This window comes from Colius striatus, chromosome 9, assembly GCF_028858725.1.
Source record: "Colius striatus isolate bColStr4 chromosome 9, bColStr4.1.hap1, whole genome shotgun sequence".
Taxonomy (NCBI): domain Eukaryota; kingdom Metazoa; phylum Chordata; class Aves; order Coliiformes; family Coliidae; genus Colius; species Colius striatus.
In genome coordinates this window covers 3726840-3751966 of record NC_084767.1, presented here as the reverse complement: position 1 = coordinate 3751966, position 25127 = coordinate 3726840, and the positions used below count along the sequence as shown (strand labels likewise).

Below are 25127 nucleotides of genomic sequence, written 5' to 3'. Positions count from 1 at the left end.
ATATATTTGGCTATCTTTTTGTCCCTTCTTCTTCCCAAGTCTTAATGTTGCAAATGCTACTGTAATAAGTATTTTTGAGAAGGATTTGCTGAAGGATGTAAATATTCATCAGTCTTTAACGATTTGCATTTGAATCCAGAAAATTGGCTTATGACTCCACGCTGAATTTCTCTCACTCTGATTTTCATGTGGCGTTAAGTACAGGAGGATTAAATACCTGGGGTTTTCTCTGGTCCAAACCAGACTTTGCTGCCATCATTTGGAAAGAAGTTCTTCATTAGCTGGTAACTCAACCTTGTGCATCACTTAATCTTTTTCAATCCTTAAAGACCTTTTGTTTCTAACAAAGAGCTTTAGGATCACTCTTGTCACTCTCATATGAACCAGTCATCACTCCTGCAGTATTTAATTTTCACCTTGGCAAGGCTGATGGCTGTGTAGTCGTGCAATTCAGAATGGCAGGCCAAAAGTGGAAGTATTGGCCCTGAAATCAAGAGCTTGAAAGTTCATCCTATCCTTTTTGTGTTTAACCTGTCCAAACCTTGCAAACCACACCAAACCATTGTATTCTTTGTTGGGAATCATAGAATCATTTTGATTGGAAAAGACCTTTAAGATCATGAAGTCCAACCACTAACCTCACACTGCCATCATTAAACCATGTCCCTCAGCATCTCATCTGTGCATCTTTTAAATGTCTACAGGGATGGGGGCTCCATCACCTCCCTGGGCAGCCTGGGACTGTGGAAAAAGTTCTTCCTGATCTCCAATCTAAGCTCAGTGGTAGTGTGTGCTGACGTCCACAGCTTCCTCTCTAGGCATGAGCTCCAGCTCATGGCCAGTGCTGAAGACTGGGACACTTTGTCTTCTGGTGCATTTTCCAGCTAGAGAAAAATAGTATGGCTATGCTGGTATGCTCTCATGAGGCTGCTTAACTGCATGGGCTCATGGATGGGTAGTCTTTTAAGATTCATGTGTATAATGGGATGGATGCGCTTGCTTCTCTGAAGGGCTCTTAGTTTCAAAGCTCATCCTCCCCTGGGAGCAGTTGGCATTAGGTATAACTGGTTTTGTGCTTGCATTGGGTCCATTTTACCCAAAATATTTAAGATCATTGTAGACTACAGATAAATTCAATGTATGTTGACAGTGCAGTTTTGGTAATTTGACTGAACCCTTTTAAAAGCCACCTACGGCTTCTCCATTGGCATAAAACATTTTTATCAGATTAGTGGGACCTGAATTAGTCAGCAAGTGACACTGAGATCTTCTGGGCAAAATCCAAGGTGATAGACTGAGATTAATATGGATAATCTGGAGCCTGAATAAATAAGACACCCAATGGCCCAAGTTTAAATTGGCTTCAATGGAACTTATTAGGACATGGCTTTTGTTAAGTGAAGCTCTTCTTTAGGATGGGCTGTTACTCTGTGTGTTCTGCCTGTTGGGTATGATATAACAATTATGTGCCTAGTCCTAAGCAAGAGTAGATGTCAAACATCTTGCTGTCAGCTATTTTAAGAGTCAGTGTGACAAGCTCACTGTCCTAGATCTGTGCATCTGCCTGATTATTTATCTACCTTTCTGAGTTCCTGAGGGTATAATGAGTTTGTGTTAAATTATGGTTTGAAGGTACTTGTGTAGGTCCAGGGGATGGTTTATATATGTATAAGCTTAGATAACAACAAGAAAAAGTGTGCTTTGTGCAGAAACCTTAAAAGTATTGGTATTTTCCAGGTAATTGTGAAAACAAGAACAGAATATCAACCTGACCAGAAGAACAAAGGAAAACTCAGAGTGCCCAAAATTGCTGAATTCACAGTCAGTTTCACTGATGGTGTAACAGAAAGACTAAAGGTAAGAAATGGTTGTTCTGCTGCAAATGCCATTTACCTTAAAAAACTGAATCAAAGTGACAGTAAAACCAACAGATTTAACTCTCCACTCATCTCGAGGGTCAAAGGGAGGTTTATCTGCGTCAGTATAAAGCCTTTTTATTGCTTTTTTTTCAGGACAGGCATCTGAAAATACCTTCATAATTAGATCTAAAGTAGGAAATGCTTTCCTTTTCCCAGGAAAGTTGTGAAGATATTTTCAAATTGAAAGTAAAACAAGTCTGGATATTTTTTTTTCTCCTCAAACGTTTGTATTTAAGAAGAATACACAAATCGTAGTGAAGGTGGATTGAAATGATTGGTTTTGACTTTAAGCAATTCTTTTGTAGTCAAGCAAACCTTTTCATATGTAAAATCTTTATTACAGATTAAAAGCCATTTCAAACTGGATAAAAGAAAGAGATACTAGACAAGTAGCCAAACGTATCCTGTCCTGTAAGCAGTTTGGGTTCATGGGAATTGGTATTTTCTGATGAAAGATGTTTCCTTGAGAAATTTTCAACAGGCTCTACCCAGACATGGAGAGGAACTCATGAATTATTGAGTGCCCTCAGTTCCTGTTGACTGCAGCATATCAGAATGGCTCAATTCCTCCTATAATTACACTCCAAGCGTGTAGCTGATAGTATTTCCTTCCTTTCCCTTGAGAAGATACGATCCTTTTCCTAAACCACAGAGCATGGCAGTGATAAAAATGTGAGATCTGATTTCACATTCCCAAAGTCAGAGGAATTACCAATGATTTGAGTAGAAAACATCAAGAGTGGGCAATGCCTAGCTATAGTCCTGCTCCTTGAAGAGCTAGGATTAGGCTTATAGATTTTTGTCAAAGGGTATCACCCTCGACACATAACAGGAACCAAGCAGCCTTTCCTTTGGCCCACTTGGTCTTAGTTTTGCAAGAAACAGAAACTGTCACTTTAAAAAATGTAATGGGATCCAGGAAAAATTCTTACTGTTCACTGTTGATAAACTCCAAGATAGGGCTTGTTCAGCTCATTGAAAGGAGAAGTGTTTAGCTACTCTCTCCTGAAGCACTACAGTGTGGCACTGTTCTGCTTTTTCCAGAAATTCCCTAACATAGATTTCACAAAGATCATTCTGTTGCTTCCATCCAGGATATTTCAAGCCATAATTTATTCTTTGAGGTCTGTAAATAAATGTTTATAGCTTCTTGGTTTGGGGTTTTTTTTTGAGTGTTTTGATCTAAATTGCTTACCAGGGGCTTACATGCTGTTGATTTTCAGTGAGTTCTTCATTCATCTCTTACTGCATGTCTAGTACCTCCTTACCACCAATAGTGACTTTCTGTTGGTACCACTAGTAAAGTAAACAGGGAATTAGCCACAGTTAAATCCCCAGTCTTGGAAACCACAGCAGATGTTTCTCAGTGTGAACAACATACAAATCAGAAACAGACACGATGTGCCTGAGAAACAGCAGTAAATGCAGAGTCTCCTGGAAATGATGTGTTGGCTGTTGTCCCGCAATACATGGCCTTAGTGTTGATGTTGTCAGTCACGGTGCTTCACTGGGGTGTGTAAAAATCCTGCAGCCCTGAAAACTTTTAAGGTCAGTGCAAAACCAAGTTTGGATCCCATCAGAATATCCGTCCCTGTTGTTTCAAAAAGCAATCGAGAACATCTCATCCTGACACGTTGTGCATGCTGGAGGCCTTGAAGTTCATCCACTGCTATGGATAAATCTCATCTACTCCTTCTACGGAGTATCTGATTCTTCCCATTCTTCAACCCCCCAACTTGCTATTGCATTCAGACCTCTCCTTTTGATGTGTTTTTTTCCTCTCCACTTCCTTTTTTCCGTGTGGTTCTCCCCTTTCTCTCACCCATGTGTGCAGGAGGACTGCACAGGGGAAACTTTGAGCTGCCTTCCCCTTCACTGCATGGTGGGAAGGGCTGTGGGAGCTGTGTCTCTTCCTATGCAGCCTGTCAGCATGACAGTTTCATTTTTTAAGCTATTCCCTTTCCCTAAAGTCCATATCATTCCCATTCAATGTCAACTTACTAACCACTCAGCCCCCCATCTAATACTGGATAAGACTATAAGCCTCTCTCTGTCTACTTTTCATAAGGCTTCAATGCATCCTCTTAAGTTTGTAGTATTACTTCCTGAGAAAAATGAGCTAATAGGTAACATTTCATTACCTTTTGTACTTCTAATTGCACCACATTTTTGTACCAGTACATATTTTTAGAGAAGTTATTAAAAATACTGCCCTCTGGTTATAGGCAGGCCTGTTATCTGGTACTGATGAAATCATTTGAGATTTGTTTTTTGTAAGAGGAAATCATAGTAAATACTTCACTTTTATTAGCTCAGCTTGGCTGCACTTTTAAAAGCTTTAAAAAAAGTATAAATAAGATGATCATATTTTCTTTTTCTGGCTGGCTGGTTGTTTTGTACAGCCTTCCAGTGTGTGGTACACTGGAAATACCATCCCCAACTTCTGCTAACATGCTGATTAAAATAAGTATTCATCTGTACTTGAGCCAGGCTGTTGGCAGCTACACGGTGGGAGAAGCAAGTAAATCATCCCACTGCTTTCTGCAAGAGAAGTGATGGAGGGAAAGAAAGGCCAATAGTCCATCCATGTGTAGATGATCCATTGGTTTAGTGCACTGCAAACATGTGAGAGCTCTATGGGGAATGCACGTACAAGAAGTGTGAGTCCACAGCAGTTCCAGGGTTTTCATAGGGAGCCACTTTGCTACCACAGCTCTACTGATCCGTGTCCAAGGAGCAACCTGTCTCAGCATGTGGTACCTGTATGTTGGGAGAAAAGACAGGACAGTCAGAGGATGTGAAGGAATAGCCATGAAGTCCTCTCCTATCTGCTATTGGAGAACACAAAGTGAGATGTCTCGTGCTTTATTTTTCACCCAAATGGTAGAGTTGGTATTATTTCAAACAGAAACATAGTAAAGTGAATATCATTAATGAGCATGTGTGGAAAAGTGCTGCTGGACTCCATATTTATGACTGTGCTCTGCACCCACTAATAGCCTCTCTGGAGGGGTTTTTAACATTTCTTTTTCAGTCTATGAAGTGCTTTTCTTTCCTCTCCTCTCTGCTTGTAGTCACTGGGTATGAGAACGTTCTCAGGGAAGAAAGAAACTCTTCACAAGTCCTTGTTTTCTTCCTGAGTCATGTAGCTGCATTATACAGAAGAGCAAGGTTCTTGGGGGAAGTTTTGGGACCGTATGAATATGGCAGTCAAATCCACAGATAGCCTTTATTCTGCCTTTTGGGTATCTTTTATTGAAGAAGCTAATGAATTATTAGACAACTTTGTCGCATGAGCAAGCCAAAGCCAGAATTTAAGCTTATGCATGCATATTTTTCATCCATCCAGAACAGCACAGATCTGAGCTCTTTAATTATCATAAAGAAGAGACCGTCCCTAGGCAACGGTTCTTATTTCACACTACCTCTTCCAGGAATTTTAGATAGCTTCTGCAACTTGTCACATCTCCTAATAGATGAGATTATGATTCTCTGTAACTCAGCACATGGTGTCCTGGAAGTTTGACCAATTAGGCTTTTTCTTCAGCTGGATGAGTCACCACATACATACTTTATAACAAATGTTTAGATAGTTGTGTGTAGACGAGGTACAAGAAAATGGTGTTCAAATGGCATTATGGCTGAGCCATCCATACATAAAAGAAATTTCTTTTATTGTTTTACTCCTCCACAGAGAAGCAATGACAATATTTTTTCTGAGATGACTGGTAGTGATTTATAGACTTTGCCTCCTCAAGGCTGTTTATGCCTTTGGAGTGTGTCCCTCTGGGAAGTTTTTGAACTGCAATGATCTTATTTTGCAGTAACCAAGGTTTCTCAGTCTGGAGGGGAATGGTATCTGGTGTTTGCCTTCCATTTGGCGTGCTTTAAAAGTTGCTCATTTCACCATGAAATGCCATCCAGTGATAACATTAAGGTGCATTATAAAAGGTCTGCAAGTGTGGTGACTTTATCCTATTCCTTCATGGGACAACAGATCCAACCCTTTGCATTGAGGTAGGGCTTACTGCTTCTTTTTGATATCCTGTGTTACATCTTTTCAGAACAATCTGTCATATTTCATCATTCCTGTGAGTTTCTGCCTTTATTTCTTTCTATCAGTACTGAAATGAGATCAAATGCTCTTTTGTTTTTCAAACAAACTTATCCACTGAGTGAAGCCTTGTTACTTCTGGAGGACAGGGTTTCCAGTGACTCATTTTGTCTTCCAGCCAGTCCAGATAACACAGAAATCAACCAAAAGCATTTATAAGGTGAAGAGTGTGTTTCTGCCCACTTTCTTGACTGTCACTTAGGCTGAAGCTCGTGTTCAAGACATCAGCACCCTGCTTAAGAACAAACTGAACAATAGTTAGCTGATGGATTTTGTGCTTGCTCCAGGCAGGTCCAGTGAGTTTAGGTAGACTTGTGCTAGCCCTGAGTTTGACCAGATTTTTCTAGCTCCAAATAGCACCAGAAAAGGTCCTGGAGTGGTCTCCCAGCGTAGGCTTACAACACGGAGTGTCAGGTTGACACACATAACTGCATGTTGGTTAATGGTTTTGCACAAATTGCTCTCTTTATTGCACAACTCAGTTAATGTGCAACCAGTTTGACCTCCCTTACCACTAAATGCCATGGAGCTATTCATTACTGCCTTTTCAGGGAGACAACGATTTAATGACTGTTAGCTGGGTGACAGTTACCTAGCATAGTTATCTGACTTCTCGAGTCTTCCACAGGTCTTTCCTTTTGATGGATCGTTTTCCTAAGAAAGTTGAAGTCACCAGTCTTTCAGAGTAGGAATAATTAAACTATGTACTTGTCTTTAATAGAGCAAGTTGGGAGTGGGTGTTATGGGGGAGAAATTGAGATATTGAAGATGTTTTCTTGTGAGCAATTTATCTACCTGGAAAAATCTGCAAGTATTGGTAATTACTTCACTGAAGAAGGCTGGTAACTTCAGTCTTTTTGCTGCAAGTTGGCAAGATCCATTTTCAGAGTCACTGTCTGTGTATTCATTCTTGTTGAGTATGCAATGACGATATATTCCTTATCATTACATCAACCCCTCCTCCCTCCACCCTGAAACTGTTATGGTACAGCAATGTAATAATTCACCACACTTTTCATCAGGTTCTTAAGATACAATGGAAACCATTCAAATGGTTTCTGTTATTGAATTCTCATATTGAAACAATTATTTTCCTCTGACCTAATGTGAAAGATTCAGAACAAAATTGGTTTGTCTCCAGCCACACCCTGCAAAACAGACATTGATGCAATAACTGTTCATTATCAAAACCAAGCCAGTATCTAAAACACTTGGCTTCTAATTAAGAGAGATCTTCCTGGGCCAGTGCCAGGGCTTGATTTCCTGTTGGTAACTGCTTTGATGAAATGGAAACTGCTTCTTCTGCTTGCACCACCAGAATCCGACCCATTGAATCCCTGGAGTATTCAGCTAGGTCTTGTAGTGGAAGGATCCTCATGTGACAGGCATTGCAGCTCAGAGGAAAGGGAGGTGGAAGGTGGGGAGAGGGTCTGGATCACTTGTTTTCTGTAGGTAAGATGCCCTGAGATGTAAGCACAATGTGTCTTATACAGTGTGGTGCAGAAAATTGCCCTGTGGCCTCTGGACTGCCAAATGACTGCACTGTCAGCACAGCTTTGAGAAAGCCCTCATTTACCCAAATGCATACATTTTTCTACACGCCCTTGTTTTAAAGGGCACATCACCACTGCAGTTATGTAGGTGACAACTCTCTCTTGCTCTGCTGCATGCTCACCCAGACCCAAATGTGGCATTCCTCTCTTTCTGCTCCCCCCACTTTTCCTTCCCAGACCCTCCCTTCCATGTCATGGTTCCTGTAAACTTCTCCACAGGATGCTCAGCTTTCACCTGTAGACTGTTGCATTATGCTGATAGTTCTTCCTATAACCAGCAAAGGAGCCAATCCCAGAAAAATGCCACGGGGTTTGTCATTGTGCCTATTCAACAGCTGAAGGAATTCAAAGGTTCCTTTAATTGTTCAGTTACCACAGGGCAGGAGTAACTCATAGAGAAAGGACTCCTCTGAGTGGGAGCAGGACAATTTTGCTGGCTGCTTTTTAGTACTAACAATAACAATGTTACCATGGCGACTGCCACATCACATCGCTTATCTGGAAGATGCATAGTGGCTGCTGAAAGATCCCATTACACTGACTAATGTGAATGGTGCTCGAGGGAGGGAACATGCTCTAATACACACAGATTTTTCTCACTTTGGTGGTAATTGCTAATGTGGCTGAGGTGTTGTTTCCGGGCTGCACGGCGCTCGAATGAGCTGTGTGATCCAGGAGAACAGGGGACAAAACAGGAAAATCAGAAGGGTGAGAGGCACAGGAGAGCTGTGGCAATAGTGTGTAGGCATCTTGTTGCCCTGTCATCAGCATTGGGGATGGTGTAGTGGCTTCTTGTTCTGCCTTGCATTCAGAGGGGCTCGGAGAGGTGTCAGTACGAAGGGATTGATTTCAGTCTCTAGGGGCTGGTTTGGAGGCTTATTCACTCCCTTTGGGAGTTCTCAGCTCTCATCAGGCAATCTCTTTCCCCAGTGGGCTCAGCTGCAGTGAGCATGTTCTTGCAGGGGTGTCATGCAGCTCTCACTACACTTATGTCTTCTCGAGATAGTGACTTCAGTCTGGAGCCAAAGCTTTGCCTTGTCTTTAGAGACTGAACATTTTCCCCTGCAATGCAGAGGGTCACAGTTTCTCCTTCCTGAAAAATCCACTCCCCAGCTCTGCCTGACCTTGCATCTACTTATGTCTAATGCAAAGTAGCACCTGCATAGATTCAGACTCTCACTTGTGGTGTATTTGAAGGGAAATGAGAAATGTTGCTCACCATCCTTCTGCACGAGCTTAGAAATCATTCTCCTCCTTCTGGCTGTATTGGGAAGAGAAGAGGATAGGTCAAATCTGTCCTAGTTGGTCTCACAGCTTGCATGGAGGTAGATTGATGGAGCCATTTGTGATCGTCAGTGACGATTCAGAGCTGTGAGAAGGAACTGAATGTGGATTTGTGGCCCAGCTCCCAGAAAGCAGACATTTCTGATCACATCCTCAGCTATGGTACTATAAAACCTGGAAGGGTTCCCCTATCTGGGTAAAAGTCTGTGTTTTCTGTCTTTCTGGTACAGGCTAGGTGCCAAGAAGGTAAAGCCTTCTTGGGCTTACCCTTAAAAGACCTTAGTTTCCACGTCTAAAACACACACAAGAGAAGTGTATTTTAATTTGACCAGAAGGCTCTGCATGACTGGCTTAGGGACCACCTGGCAAAGTAAGGAGGAAAGAGAAAGAAGTCATGGCTTTTATATGAAATGGATTATTCCTTAAATTGTGTTCTCGTTTTATACTCTTTTTTTTTTTTGTTACAGAAACACACACGTGCTCCTTTGCAAAGTCAGAACAAAACACCTCAAATATGTTTTATTTCTGCCATCTGCAAGCACTGTCAGAGTAATCAGTTGAAGAGATTTGTTCAGGGTTATTTTTTTCCTTTAATTGATTTTTGGAGAGAAGAAGAAAGCTAATTGCTATGCAGAAAATGTCTAAAAATGGAAGGCACAGAGAACATTCACATGACTGAGGGTTTGTGGGGTAGACCTGCTGAATCTAAAATCCCCAGACCATGATGTATTGGAGGAAGAAAGGAGTTACAAAGCAAAAACCTCAGCTGACCCTTTGCTTCGGAACAAAACTCCTGTAAAGGAGATACCCATCCTGCTAATTGCAAAATGTAATTACAGTTTCCACTTAGACTGAATGGTTTCTTACACTGCATCTTTGTCTTCGACAGCACAAAGCCGTGTTTCGTTCTGCTACCTCTGCCACACCACACCAAAGCCCTGTTTGTTAGGTAATTTTCTTGTCAGCATTTGAGGTGAAGTATGCTTAATGCTAGTTTGGCTCATGTAGCAAAAAAGGACCGAATAGGATGGAGGAGGAAAGAGTTTTCAGCTGGCTGAAGCCAAGACAAAGTTTATTGACTGTCGTGAAGTGCATTTTGAGTCTTGGAGCCAAACCACAGAATGCTAAAAAAATTGGGAAGTGAAATGCTTTACTCATACATTTTTCTTCCCCTCCCCATGTAATGTTTCATTCTCTCTATAAAGCAGCACAGGCTGCTGATTGAATGTTAAACAGACCTGAGCCCTCTTTTGTTAGTACTTGCAGATCTATTAAGCCTGTTGGGTCAGATCCACGGCTAATGGAGCTGGGCTCACGCCTTTGAAGGCATCATAAATAGCTAGATTATTCCTTTTTGTTCTTTGTTTTAAAAGAGTAGCATTTGTAAGTCATCTGCAGCGATAAAGCTTCACACTTCTAGTTTAAAATGGAAAGGCTTTTAATTCTTAAGTAACTCAGGGGAAACTTTGCCCACTGAGTCCTCCCCTTGTCCTTGTATGAAGCACCCACGTAATAAGTTTTTTAAGAGAAATATGTGTACTGGACCATGAATACTGCCATATTATTAGCTTTGATTCCTGACCCATGATAGCAGACATAGATGCTGAAATGCATGTGAATATGCTGACCTTCTTGAAGGAACAAGCTTCCCATTGATTTAATTTTCTTTCTTTTAACCACAAGAGTGCACTGAAAAAAAGTGTTTTAATTTGTGCAGGCTTCACTTTTGATTTCACTTTAACTAAGAAGTCCATGGGACTACGGTGTGGTAGAGGAAAGTTACCTTGTGCTCTGGCATATAAAGAGCTTCCATTTTTCTGGGCATTTAGAAATCCAATCTTTTCTTGTTGCTGGCTGATGGGGAAAGGTAGTGTAACATGGAAAATCAAAATATACAAAGGCGATGGGAGAGGCAAGGCACAGGAAAACAGACTTGGAGGAATAGCATTTTGTGCCTTAGCTCAGTACAAATACACAAGCCTGGAAGCTTTGCTTTGAAAATTGCCCTGCCTGTGCAAGAAGGGAATTTTCATAAAGCAAACAGCCTGATCCGTGGCAGTGAAATGGTGTTGGTGCTTGGGTGGCTTTGCACACATGGGCCCAGGAAAAGCTAAGCTTTTGGAGACTTAGATACCTGCAGCTTTGGTTGCTGGAGTCTGTGAGTACTGGTGGGGAGCAAGCTGTGGAGCTGGACCTGAGTGTGTCAGGTGTCAAAGAAAGGCAGCAGCATTTCCCGAGTCTGTTGCTGTGTGCTGATCCATGGACACATTCTGATTCAGGGCTCCTAACGCTTTCCCTGCACCAAACCCAACGTGAGGGATGATTTTGAATGTATGAGACTCTTCAGAGGTTGATTCTTGGCAGGCAAAGGGTAGGCAAGGAGACATTTTATTGATGACTTGATTTATCTTGTATTCCTGTTAATGCATTTTAAAAGGGCCCTTGATGAGCTGAGGCATCCATTGTCACGGCCCAGGTGAGGTGATCGCCGGAATCGTCACAGGCAGTGCAGTGGGAAATGGCAGCGTGGGGCTGATGAAGGGTTAGCTGTGGAGATGATGTGTCTGTCTGCTGCAGTCCCACTCATTGAAAAAAACAAACCCATCTCCAATTAGTGATCTGGAAGGAAGCTGCTTTCGGCGTTGCTCAGCTCCTGAAATGGCAAGTCAGGTCTTATTAGGACCATGGGTTTGGGAAGAATCATAGAGTGGTAGGGTTTGGAAGGGACCTTTAGAGGTCATCTGGTCCAACCCCCCTGCAGAAGCAGATCCAAGAAAAGCACTTTTATAAACAGTGTTCCTAAGTAAACCCACTTGTCTAATGTTGGGGTTTTGCTTCTTTTCTTTTGAAGGCAGCAGAGTCAGGAAGAAATAAGGAAGGAGGGCTTATGATAGTTGAGAAAGGAAGAAAATACTCTTGTAGGAGAAGGAGAAAAAGACCTTGAAACTCTTGCCAAAAAGGCCATATATTTATTTGGTGTTCCTGGGAACGCTATTATAGCATCTCAACATACCAGAATATTCTGATGAATGGTTTATTTCTTTTTAAATAGCATTAAATGGCAGAAAAGTAAAAGCAAACTGAACAGAGCTTTTTCTTTGCCTAAGTGGAAAAACTCACTACTATTCAATGGTGGAAGCATCCTTGTTGAAAATGGCATTTTAGAACTTCCATAAGGAACAGAGGCTTGGAAACCAAGCCATGAATTTTCCATTCAAGGGGTTTAACTTGGCACAGAAAGATATCATGCAGACCTCAGCTGGCACCAGACACAGTTAAAAAGATCTGAGGCTATTAGTGCCTAAACAGCCACTAGAAATTATATTACATGATGGAGACTGGCTAATATAATTGAGCCAGCTAGTTATTGTGTGCATAATTTAATTATTTGACAAATTGCTTAGAAACATGGTGTTCTTGTTCCACACTCACGCTGCACTCACGAGGCACAGAGCAGAGGAGTTGCTGGTGGCTTCACAGTCATCTCAGAAGACAGATATTTTTAAGATTTGCAAATTTGGAGGGGTTCACTGGTGTAGTTGTGGTGGGGTGGTGTACAAGGAGATGAGTAGAGAAAAGGTGAACATCTCTGGGAAAGCAAACTGGTGCAGAGACACCCAGTGCTGTTTCAAGTGGATGTCTTTGAGGCTTTAGGGTAGTTGGAGAAATGTGGCTCTCTTGTTTCTGCTCTGTGAGTCTTTTGGGCTTGCTGGGCTGTGTGGGGAGAAAGGATCCCACGAATCAGTGGAGCAGATGCAAGATATTTTTTGGACCCCGAGATTATACTACCCTCATGAATACTGTTCAGTGTCCTTAGAAGAATTGGGGCCAAATTGATTTATGGTTGTGAATACTAAGATAAAGAACAAAAATAATCAACCCCAAAACACTTCTAAGCTTCATGTGAGAAGCTATACAGAGCTAAGGAGTGTTTTCTCACAGCTCTGAAGATTTAGATACATGACTAAGGACATTTTCCTCTTACAAAGCATCTCCTGAGAAATGCTACTTAAGAATCTGGACACCATCTGGAATAAAGCTATGCTGTAATAATACAGGACAAATCATACATCTTCTTGAACAGTACCAAGCGAATATAAAGACCCAATTGTGTCACTTTTTTTTTCAGTTAGCCTTTCAAAATCTCAGAGGCTAAGCTACTACCATAAAATCAGCAAAATCAGCAACTCCTCACAAAAAGATTTTCAACAATTGGGAGTGAAATGTGATGTGAAAACCATTTTTACCTGCAGAATGGATCAGGCTGTATAACAGAGTTCTGGGCAATGCACCACACGATTTCTTTGGCTGAGCCTAAACAGTGGAGCAACTCTTCTTGGGGGTGTATTTCAGACTCTTTATCCCCCTGGTCAATCCATCTGAGTGTCCTGTCAACTTGTGGCTCCCTCCCTGCCCATATGCCTGAGTTTTCTTACAATAGCAACCTGGATTCAAACAATGAGCTGGTTCACACTTGGATTTTATCCTGGCATACAGATGTAGGCAGCCAGGATAAACAGCTGGAGCTAGGAGCTCCTGAGTCTTTCCCTTTAGCTGTAGCTTTCATGTTGAGATCTCATGTTGTCAGTCTTACATTTAATTATCACCTGGAAGAAATTATGGGATGGAGAAAAAAGTTGCCCTGTTGAACTTTTCACTGTCAAGCAGAAATCTTTACAGTGAGATCATGAGTGTATGAGTGTGTACTGTGATGCCCTTGCAGCTGAAACCTTTCTACTGAGCGGTAGGAGCTCTGGGACTGGCTCTGTGGCAAATGAATTGATGGTTTTATGGTTTGGTTTTTTTCTTGCACGCAAGTTAACTAGGTTGTCAATGGATTGATAGGTTTTCCAGTGTAATGGCAGGTTTTCAAGTGTAATAGCATTGCCATAAACTGTGGAAAGAGCCCTGTTGCCCATCCAGGCATGGTTCTTACGTCCTTCTGTGAAGATAAGCTTGACAGAATTTCTGCCAGTTCTGTTTATAACAAATGTTGCCTCATTCTGAGTCTTTCATCTTGTACAAAGAGAAAATTATAAACAAGAGACATTCTTAAAATGAATTGGCTATTAAAGGCCATACAATTTCCCAATACCCAGCAACACTGAAGGCATCTTGGAGAACCAGACGTGGCGTTGTCGGTGCCATCCTTTCCTGGCAAGCTTGAGTGTGAAGAGGGTGAGACTGAGTACAATAACAGACAGAGGCACCTGCCTTCTGAGGTCCCTTATTCACATTACAACTGCTAAGACTGGGAGGACTGTGCAGAATTTCGTAGGGATTTTCCACAGTAAATGATCTGTATCTGGGAATTAAACTGATCTCCTTCACGGTAACACACAACTCTCCGTTCTGAGAGCGTTCACTCTTCTCTGGCTGCTGCTCATCTTGTCTGGTTTTCCTGTAGACAGCAGAGCTTTTCCTGGTTGTGGCATCTTCTTGGCTGTACTCTAAGTATATATAAGCATATATATTGCATGCTCTGAGCAGTGGAAAAGATGTCCAGAGTCAAGTATTTGCCAGGTTTAGAAAAAAACCCAAATCATGCTTGGTTTCTAAGAAGTGCCACCCACGCTGATGAAAATCCCTGCCTGCCAGCATCTCACAAGAGTTGCATGAGCACGGTAGAAAGATCCTGTGGTGTTTTGTTCAAGCAGATTGATAGAGATCACATCATCTGTTTGCATCTTGAGAATTGCTCCACTTAGGTGGCAAATGGAGGGTGGTTTCAAACTCCTGGACACCTGGGGCTTATGGCTGATCTACAAACAGCAAGTGGCACTTGCTGAACTTCTCCAAAGCGTAACTGAATGCAGATGGTTTACCACCAAAGAAAGGGCAGAAGAATGACTTCCCAAATGAATTTTAGATAGCAGTTGATAAGGCTGCTGCCTGAGTATGAGCAGTGATGGGTTTGAGCTTTAGTGGTGGAGCACAAGGATTGCAGTGCTGTACTGGGCGAGCTGACCATCTCATTTGGAAACCCATTTTAATGATCTGCAGTCAGATGTGTTAGAGCAATGTGTGAAAACTCAAATTAGACAATTTCTTACCCTTATGAAGACACCTGAGCCTACAGAATTGTCTGTTTATTCTAGTGCCCTGTAGGAAACTAAAGGAGATTTAGACACCTGGCTGTTTTTGTGGATCTGGGTCTGAACGATTGGTTCACGCTGTCAAATACAAGAACTTGGTGGGGGAAGAGAGGGCTGTGCCTTTTGTTCTATTAAGCCCTACTTCAAGCCATATGAAGGCTCTCCATATGAGTGTCTCATCTTTTTGGTGTCTGACTGAGCTCCTTCTGCCAACCATATTGTACAGAGTAAATTTCTTAGATTAACTGTGATTAATTTAATAGAGTAATTGTGCTTTGGGTTAGAAAAAACAGTCCTTCACTTCTTCAAAAGGTGTTGCTTCACAGTTTTGTGGGATGTCATCTTCTGTGTTTCACTGTGAGGTTGCCTGAATCTTCATGCCAATGTTATTTTCCTCTTCCTATCCATTTGTTTCTTTAATTAACCATTTTTACGCTGAGTCTTCACAGCCTGTGGCACCATCAGCGATGCCCGTGAGCAAAACATAAAGGTGGAATGACAACCCCTGACCCCAGGGCCATGGTTTTAAGTTATGTTCCTCCAGTGCTAATGCAAGTAATACGTGGTTTAAACGGGAACAAACCCACCCCCCGCCCAACTCAGCAGCGCAGGTTGGATGTTGAATACTAATAGAGAGCTGTCTGCATCCAGTCCCTGCTGGGAAAAAAAATATTTGTCAACTCAGTTCAAACAGTGCATAAATTTGACAGAACTGCCATCTGCTGACAAACCCTTCCCCCACCCACACTGCCTGAAAATCCTTCCTCATGAATATCTGCTCTGTGCAGTCCTGTTCACATCAACCGCTGTTCAGGAGCCACCTTTGTCTGCTTCCTTCAGCACCTTGCCCCTCTGCCAGGTATTTCCAGAGAGCTCACATTTCCCAGAACTGTAAAGCAGAAAAATGCTTTAGTGGCTTGTGTGACAGTGGGTACCAGCCTGGTGCTGGTGTGCAGCTCCCTGCAGGTGCTGGAGCTCAGTGGGTCATCAGTATTGCTGTCAGAGCTCCTAAGGACCAGCAGCTCCTCCCTCTTGTTGCCTTCCATGGAGAGTAAAGGGTGCACACCCTCTCTGAAAACTAAGGGCACAAGCCAGATCTACTTTTCCAAGGAAAACAGTAAGGAATCAAAATGTAGAAACGTTGAAATGGAAAAAGGCTATTAAAAGCATGCCCTGCTGCTTGGATGCAACACTGTTCTCTGGTTTGCCTTTAAAGCAGCGTTTTCATTGTAGCGAGAATGGGAAAAAGGGAATTTTTGATGAAGAAAAAATAGTAATGGGCAGCTGCTGAAATCAAAGGGAACAGGAAGGATGCTTTGGTGGACAGCATGAAAGCTGGGTTAACAGGAACACTACTGCAATTAGATATCATCTCACTGGAGCAAAACCTCCAGTGGCAACTTACATCCCGCTGCCTGATAAGGATGTCTGGTTTTCATTTGTGCTGTTGTGAAGAGGCAACATGAGCTGCATCTGTGGGAAAGGTGGGGAGGAACCAAGCCAAGTGTGCAGTTGACAGGAGGCTGACATCATCTCTCACGGATGTCAAGGGCCTCTTTCCGTATTTTGTGGAGGATGGGGAGTTTTTTGCTGCGGTAATGATCTCCTGTCTTCTCCATTCCAGCAGCCACACCCCTCTCAAGGGAACCTTTGGGAATCATATCAGACTTTGGGGAAAGGGCAGGCAAATCCTCCCCTTCTTTTACACACTAAAGCAGTCACACGTGACAGATTCATGCCTGCAGCACTTCCAGGTTTTATCTGCTCGCTAACTTTTATTTCCCCTCCGTGAGTGTTTCTGTTGCTGAGAGACCTCCAAGGTTCATGTTAGTCATAAAAAAAAGTGGAGGTTTATTAGGGATTGCAGCGCTGTGATTCTTTGGTGTTTGAATGTTAATGAAGCTTTGTATGCTCTGGAACAGAGAGGTGGATCTTAGCTCTGGCGTGGCAAAATATCCAGGGGTGGATATTTTTTTTCTTCTCTTTCCTCTGGGTTTTAACATCTCACATGACATTTCATCCCAGAGCAGTTGTACACTGTGTATCATCATGTGTAATGTCGTGTCACGCTGTGGTTTTGCAAGCCCATGGAACAGGAGGAGGGAGGGGAGCACGGGCTCAATTACACCCTGGAGGGAGGAGAAGGCTCAGTGGAGGGACTTGCTCCTGGGAGGTAATGAATTGGGTGTCAGCACTTTGCCCGAGCAGAGGAAAGGGGAATTTATTACTTTTAGGGGCTGAGTGGGCAGACAAGGGGAAAGGAACCAGTCAGATTGCGTTACTGATGATCATTTCCATAGGCTGTGCGTGTACAGGGGATTTAACAAAAGAAAGGACGTGCATTCCTGGCTGCAGACAGGTCGGGTCTTTCTTTTTCTGGAGGCTAAAGGAAGAACTTGGCTGTTTTAACTGGCTCAGAGTGAAGAGCCTTCAAATTAACTTTGGTTAATTTGGTTAACGTGATAGTTCAGGGATATTTCTTTTACACAGACCCTTCTCTGAGTGCAGCCAACTCTGATGGATCCTTCTTGGATGCAGAGGGGGAGAAAGGAACCAGGTAGACATTTGGGCAGGAGGAATCTTAGCACAGGCTATGTTCGTCCTGCTGCTGTGCAGCTCTTGCAGGCCCTGATGATGAATGTTGTATTTACTGCAGAAAGCTAGAGGAGAAGCAGCTGATTTCTCAGGAACAAGAGGTGCTTTCTCACTGGGTAACTCTCTCTGCATTCCCAAGTGGCATTTGGTGTGATTTTATTGCGCTTTGTCTCTTCCCTTGCCCCGAGCACAAGTTTGTTACTTCCATTTAACCCAAGCAAAATTTCTTGTTTCACTGTACATTGTATTTAGGGCAGAGTTTCCTGGCTTCTGAGTTACTAACCAGGGCTACCCCCTAAGCATTGGCTGTGGTAGACCAAGGTGTATGTCTTGCTTTAGTGCCTTCAAACTAACCTTAAAGGGAACTGGTCTCACTGTCACCTTTGTATTACTACAAACTAAATTGTTGTTGGAGGGAGTATTAGGCCTACTGTGCTCCCATTTTAAATAGAGAAGAGTTGATGAACTCGTATTCTACTGGGGGAAACGCTCTTCCACATGGGCCTGCCAGAGCTGGGTTGTGATGGGTCTTTTTGGAAGGGGGTGTTTCTTCCCAGATCTCCTGTTGGAAGAATTAGTGTTGGCACTCATGAAGTCTGTCCTTTCAACTGTACTTTGGCAAAGTGGATATTTTTTCACTTTTTCAGGTGTAACATAACTTGTTTTGGGGGAAAAAAAATGGCAGCAAATTCCATTTCCATCTCCCTTGAATCCAACTGAGAGTTCTTCCTGAGAAGGGATATGGCTTCCCCAAGTTGGGAGCCCATGGGCTGCCATAAAGCTGGTCTGGAATATTTCTGTTCAAACTTACAGGCAAGTGTGCTTTGATGGAGGGGAGGAGGAGCCCTTATTTTCTTGCTCAGACTAGTGCAATTCATACAACTGTGCTCCTTTTCTTCCAGCTGCCTTTTCAGCTCACCAGGACTCTCTTATACATGTTCTCTTATGAGATCTAGCAGTTAAGTGCTTCTCCCTCTGCAACTGCCTTTTGCTTAATTGACCCATTTTGCAGCAGATTAGGCCCCAAGGAGGAGGTTAATGTGAGCAGTTATTCTGAAAGGCAGGTTAGGGCTTCAGTGACCTGTTCATCATTGGAAAAGCCTGTTAGCCCAAATTTTCTTACCTTTTTACACCTTATTCTCAAATATTCTGGCTTAACAATGAACTTATGAATTCCTCCTGCTAGATATAGTCTTCATACCTCCCTTTCCCACATTTTGAACTGGATGTGTTGTGTCAGATTTAACTGCATGCAGATTTACCCTCACTCCTTCTTTTTGTCTTAACACAGCCACCAAAATGGTAGCTCTGGACTTTCAGCATTGCAGGTGGCATTGCTAGGGCTGCTTTAGCTTCTCTAAGTGTTAGTCCCAACGTGCTGTAGGCAGTGTGGGCGTACATCTCACCAGGCAGTGCATCTCTCTGTGGGACTGGTGAGGGTGAGAAGATTTCTCCTGCACTGCAAGCAATTTCAGTGGCTCCTTTGAGTCTGTGCAAGGATTGAATATCATACAGGTTCTCAGAATTACAGCTGCTGTGATGAGTGAAGGAGAAAACTGGAGCAGCAGTCAGTATGAACCAATATTAAATAGTATATTTTCTTGATATAATATTACTAATACTGATGAATTCTGATATGTGGCCAGCTTGCTCATTATTAGCTGCTGTGTCTGACAAGCCTGTCCACTGTTCTATAGGAGTTACCTCTGTATTTCTCCACTTTCTATCATCACCAGTACATTAGTTAAGGAACTACTTCTGCCTGGACCTATTGTTCAATTTCTTTAAGCAGCTATGCAAGAAAATAAAGAGGATTCTGATTTGATAACAACAAAAGAGTGGATGAACTTTGAATGACTAGATGGAGATGAAAAATCTGTGGCTGTGCCTTGCCAGGGCAGTAAATGACAATGATTGTCTTTAGTATAGGTAAGTGCAGCCCTGATATTGGGTTGGGGGTGTGCTTTGGAGCATAAGCACATGCATGGAATGGTGGTGGCAGGGCCAATAGCCAGGGTCAGGCACACGGTCCCTGCCACATCTTGCCATTGCAGTTCTCTCAGTGGATGGCTTTTGATGGGACCAGGGAAAATTTCCAGCCCTGGGCTCAGCTTCTGGTGCTGTGATGAGAAAGTGGGATTGTGAAGCAAACAGATTGAGGTTGTGGGTAGGACAAAGCTTTACTGATCGCTGTCCCTCCTGTAAACCCATGCCTGGCCTCAAACTTCTGCTGTAGGAACTTCCTCAGGGTGAGCTCTCCCAGGCTCAATGAGCACAAGAACACTGCAGCCCCTTGCCCATGCAGGCAGACATCCTGCAAAGTGCCTGCTGCTGGTGCTCAGTTCCCACAGCTCCTTCTCCATGCTGCTGCCTGTGCAGCAGCTTTCACTGTTTTCCCCACTGCTCTTCCCACTCCCATCATCCCTGTCAGTGTGTTCATTTGATTAGGAGCTCTAGTTTGCATGGTAAGACTGGAGCCCCAGAGCTCATGATAATTTTTCATGCCAATCCAGATCAGTGTGAGACAGCAGTCTCAACAGGATGGGTTGTTACAGTTTAGGCAGCAGAAGTCCAGAGACATTTATGCTGCATTTGTGGAATTACCATCTGGGACCAGGAAAGCTTTGGGGAAGAATGAGGGCAGATTTTGGAGCCTTGCTCAGTGCTTAGGGAGAACATAGCCCAGCTAAAATCAAGGATCAGGGCCTCAGTCCAGACATCTGAGGGGCCAGGAAACTTGAACTTGCTGGAAGAGCTGGAGAGGAGGGAGCTAGAGCAAAGAAACAAAATGGTGCAGCAAAGTAACCTGCCTGAGAATGAGGAATGGGGGAATATTTGAGCCTCAAAGAGGTTACTGGGCCTGGTGCCTCCCATGGTGGCATCTGCTCTTGGACGTGCTGCAGGATGCAAGTGGTAGGTGGTTGGGGTGTTGTCCTTTTATAGCTTTGATAAGAGAAGGATTCCCTTTCTCCCACCTTTCTTTCCGCAAGGTACTTGAGGCACAACTTATCCTTGTTGCGTTGCCCAAGAGGCACAAAAGAGATGTGTGCTACAAAGGCTTCTTTCTTCCTACCTGCTCACCTGTCTATGCTATCAGAAAAGCAGCATCTTGTCATGGTTATAAGGCAGTTTATCTGCACAGATTGGGCCCCCAATGTGGCTGCTGGAAAATCCTGCTGGGCCAGCAAATGATGCTGGGGGTTGAAGAGCTCAGAGCAGGGGAACCCGAAGCCAGGAGAACACCAAGTGCCCCAGCAAAATCAATGCAAGGGGTTAAAAACAGGAATGAAGGTCTAGGGGGAGGATGGAAATGATGTGAGAATTCAGGGCTATTGGATCTAGCTTCATTCAATTACCATGCTTAGTTAAGTACAGCACAGCCAGTGAAGACTGCAGTCTGTTAGGATGGCTGTTACTATAAGTCATTTAATTATGAGGTTGCTGATATGCCATTTTAACATATGTAGAGTAACATTATCCCTCTTTTGTAGGTCACTATTCTCATAAGTCTGGCTCTTGCATTCCTTGCCTGCATAGTGTTTCTTGTGGTATACAAAGCCTTCACTTACGACCACAGTTGCCCAGATGGATTTGTTTATAAGGTAAGAAACTTCAGATGGATGAATTGCCTGAGATAATGATAGGCTCTAATTGACTACATGGTTACAGTCTAGTCTGCTTTTTTGACCAGGCCAAACAGAACATTTGGCAAGAACGTGTTGAAAGGGAAAAAGCGTTATGGGAAATGTGGACTTGCATCTGCCTCCATCAGCTACTGTTACACTGTAATTGTTGGGATTAGCATTTGGTGAGCACTACAGACAGATGTTCAGGAACAATCCCTTGTATTTGTGAATGGATTTACTGCATCTGGAATCCCACATTTGCTTCCCACACGTTCAAGTGACTGAGGTTTACTGGCATACATGTTAATGCAAAGCAAAGTCCCAGAGCGCTGGCACATGTGTCATTTGTGAAAGAAATCTAAATTCACCCATGTCACTCATTTTTAGATGCTTTTGAGCCTCTGTCAAATCCAAAAACCACGTAACTTAACTGCTAGAAACCCACTGCCTATTGATTTTGCATCGAACATTCAGAACTATTTGCCTGGTCTGTTGAGATTTAAAAGTAAAATAGTTCACTGACTCCTTACTGTGAGTAAACTCATAAACTCACAGGGTTCTTGACCACACTGGGGTTAGTCTGTGGGCTGGAAAATAGAGTAAAGCTGTTGGTGTATTAGTCATTGTGAATGATTCTCGTAGGTTATATAAAAATGGAGTTAAGACAGAGTTGTGAATTTCAGAATCGGGTCCAAACCTGAACTTCTGAAAAGATTAAAGGTTTTGGACTCAAATTTCAGCCAGTCAAACTGAAATGAGAGCTGGAGGATCTCATGATTTAATAATAATTGTACCTGGGGGCTCTTTGTGTCCTTGGTGCTGCTTTGACTGCGGTGAATACCAACCACTCCAACATTTGTTACCATTTGATTGCTGTTTTACAGCTGCTGCAAAGCAAATTGTTTTATCAGTGCAGTTCTTAGCACACAAGTGTCAGCACTAGCACAGTGGCTCGTCTTCACACAGAATCACGGAGTCACGGAATGGTAGAGGTTGGAAGGGACCTCTGGAGATCATCCAGCCCAACCCCCTGCTGAAGCAGGTTCCCCTCAGTCAGGAGGTACAGGAGTGTGTCCAGGAGGTTTTGGAAACCTCCAGAGAAGGAGACTCCACAAGCTCCCTGGGAAGCCTGTGCCAGGGCTCCCTCATGGGAAAGAAGTTTCTCCTCATGTTCAGTGGAACGTCCTGTGTCCAACTTGTGCCTGTTACCCCCTGTCCTGTCACTGGGCTCTACAGAAAAAAGACTGACTCCCTCCTCTTGACATCCATCCTTTAGGTACCTGTAAGTATTGATAAGGTCCCCTCTTAGTCTTCTCCAGGCTAAACAGCCCCAGGTCTCGCAGCCTTTCACAGACAAGAAGCTCTGGTAAGGACTGGCCCATGAGGCTACGCTTCCTACCATCCCTGACCAACCAGTGAGAGATAACACACTGTAGCAGAGAAGCACATAAGCAATTTACTCTGCCTCTGCTTGTTCTCTCTAGTTGTCAGAGGATTAATTCTGGACTTTGCTCTACAGAGCTTTCAGTCCAACACACGATAAAAGCTGCTCAGCCAGCCCTGCTAGGACTCCAGCAAGGGTCTTTGTGCATGCCAGTAATGTTCCAAACCAGTCAGACCTTCATTTTACAGTCCCCATTTCCCATCTGTGGATGAAATCAACCTGCAATCAGTGTTGCCAATAGCAACAGGTTCAGAAGGCTGCTGCCTGACGCTCAACTCCGTGCGTTCCCCCTGACGCTCTCGCTGTAGCGGGTCTGAGCCAAACGTCACCTGTGCAAGGCAGCAAACCCTGAGGTTTTGAAAAGGAGCCCCTGAGGCTGGTGGGACCACCTTTTACTTCTCTTGCTTTCTTCCCCTTTCCAGCACAAGCGGTGCATCCCGGCCTCGCTGGACGCCTATTACTCCGCACAGGATTCCAACTCCCGGGGCAGGTTCTACACTGTCATCAGCCACTACAGCATGGCCAAGCAGACCAGCTCCCGGGCTGTATCGCCCTGGCTCTCTTCGGGATCCGCAAACCACGAAGCCAAGGCTGCCAAGACAGAAGGTCATTAAAGTTTAACGAGTGGCGATGGGCAAAGTGGGAGGGCGGGGGGTGGGAGGGAGGGGGAGACAACAACCATGTCTATACTGCATCGCTCTAGCTGAGGGTGCTGTGCTTGCAGCACAACAAGAGTAAAGAAAACCCAAGAGCAGGAGTCATCTTAATGGATATTTCCTTTCGTGCATTGTTCTCGTTGATTTGTAACCGAGTCGAGCTCTTGTACAAAGGCATGTTTGATGTTGACTGTACCTTAACGATGTAAAAATATTTTTAAATCATTGCTTAACTATTTGTTAGAAAAAAAGAAATTAAAAACCAAAAAAAGCAAATTAGGTGAACAGGCAGAGAGGATCAAAGCAGCAGAGGGAATCCTGCAAAGTTTTATCGTTGCTGGAGAGCCGTGACGGAGGCTTAACGTGTAGTGAAGGGACAGCTGAAATCCTTTCAAGAGAAGGAGCAGAAAGAACCCGGTACAAAGACATTGTGATGTTGCTTAGCTTGCTAAGTGAGGGGTATTTTGCTGTCAAATTGAATCTAGCGTCAGTGTTCATTTGCTGATAGAGAAATGCAAGCATCCCCTCCCTCTTCAAACACCCAACGTGCAAACACGTGCACACTCGCCCCTGTGCAGTGGCCTAAGTAAATCCAGAAAGATTTAGGTGTTCCTAAGGAGCTGCCACTGTGCTGGGGGCTTTGGCTGAGCTCTGAGGCTGAAATCCCAGTTGCCGTTTGGGTATGGGACAGGGTGGAAGCAGACAGAGGCTGCTCTAGTGACATCATGAATACACTTCTGAGCACAGGACTAGGAGGCAGGAGAGCAGGGCTTTATTTCTGCTGCTGGCACAGATTTCCTGCACAACCTTTGGCAATCTACATGAGGCTTCATCTTTTGGGACTGCACTCCTGAGGTTCACCAGAAGACAAATGCCATTATGAATTGAGGAGCCTCTCAAGAGTGATGATAACATAGAACAGTGTTTAGCCTCTAACTTTTCAGCCTCTAATTTTCCTTCACCCATGAAATGGGATGCTCCTGCTTCCCTCCTCCAGCTTCAGATACTTCAGTATTTAATGTCATTCCAGCTAATTAGGGAGGGATGGCCATAGCATGCTCTCAGAGTCCAATGATCCCATCAAATCTCTGCTTGCAAACACAGACCACACCCCAAGCTTAATCCAGTCCTGGCCAATGTAAAACATCCTCTCCCCACGAGTGGCATCTGCAATTAGTGTAGATAGGTGGGATTTTAAAAGAACAAAAGAAAATGGATTCTCTTTTTCTTTTCAGAGCTGTCAGCTGTTGCTGCAAAGCAGCTCTGCTCCTGGGTAGCACAGGCAGGGTGAGACTGAGCAGCAGGAGCAGAGTGCACAGCGAGGGCAAGGTTTGCTTTTGGCTAAGGCTGCTTTTTCAGATTTGTGGCTAGACTGGGATGGACATTAGGAACTGGTCCCTTCTTCCCCTGCCTTGGGCAATTTTGTCCTTCATTTCACATACATAGACACTAGAGGGTGTAAATGAGGGAAGAACTCCTCAGTCCTAACAGGCATCATGATAAATAACTGTATAGTGTAGCTAAAAATGTAGTGCCAAATGCCATTGTCTGATTTCCCCTTCCTTCCTTCCTTCCTTCACCTGTAAATTCATTTCTCACTCAAAAGATGTACAAACCTCCCCCTCCCAACAATCAAAACTCCAGCAAACCACTGAACAGTTTATAATTTTGTGGTGTATTTTTTGTCAGTAGGTAGCAGAGACTGAAGTATTTTTTCGTGTAATTCTTGAACTTTTCTGACGGGATTCAAATAAAGCTCGATGTGACCCAGCGTCCCCGTGGCTCTGCACGTTTGTTTTTGGGGGGGCAACTCGTGCCATGGTGGTGGTGGGATGATGTGT

At 43.6% G+C, this 25127-nt stretch overlaps 1 protein-coding gene across 1 annotated transcript in view; it reads left to right on the top strand.

Moving 5' to 3' along the window:
• NSG2 (neuronal vesicle trafficking associated 2) overlaps positions 1-23248 on the top strand; it is a 35747-nt gene extending 12499 nt beyond the window's left edge. Inside the window, exons 3-5 of the mRNA XM_062002745.1 lie at positions 1738-1857; positions 21052-21162; positions 23053-23248. Of these exons, the coding sequence (XP_061858729.1) occupies positions 1738-1857; positions 21052-21162; positions 23053-23244 (423 nt within the window). The 3' untranslated portion in view covers positions 23245-23248. The remainder of the gene's footprint in view (positions 1-1737; positions 1858-21051; positions 21163-23052) is intronic.
• The last annotated feature ends 1879 nt before the right edge of the window (positions 23249-25127 follow it).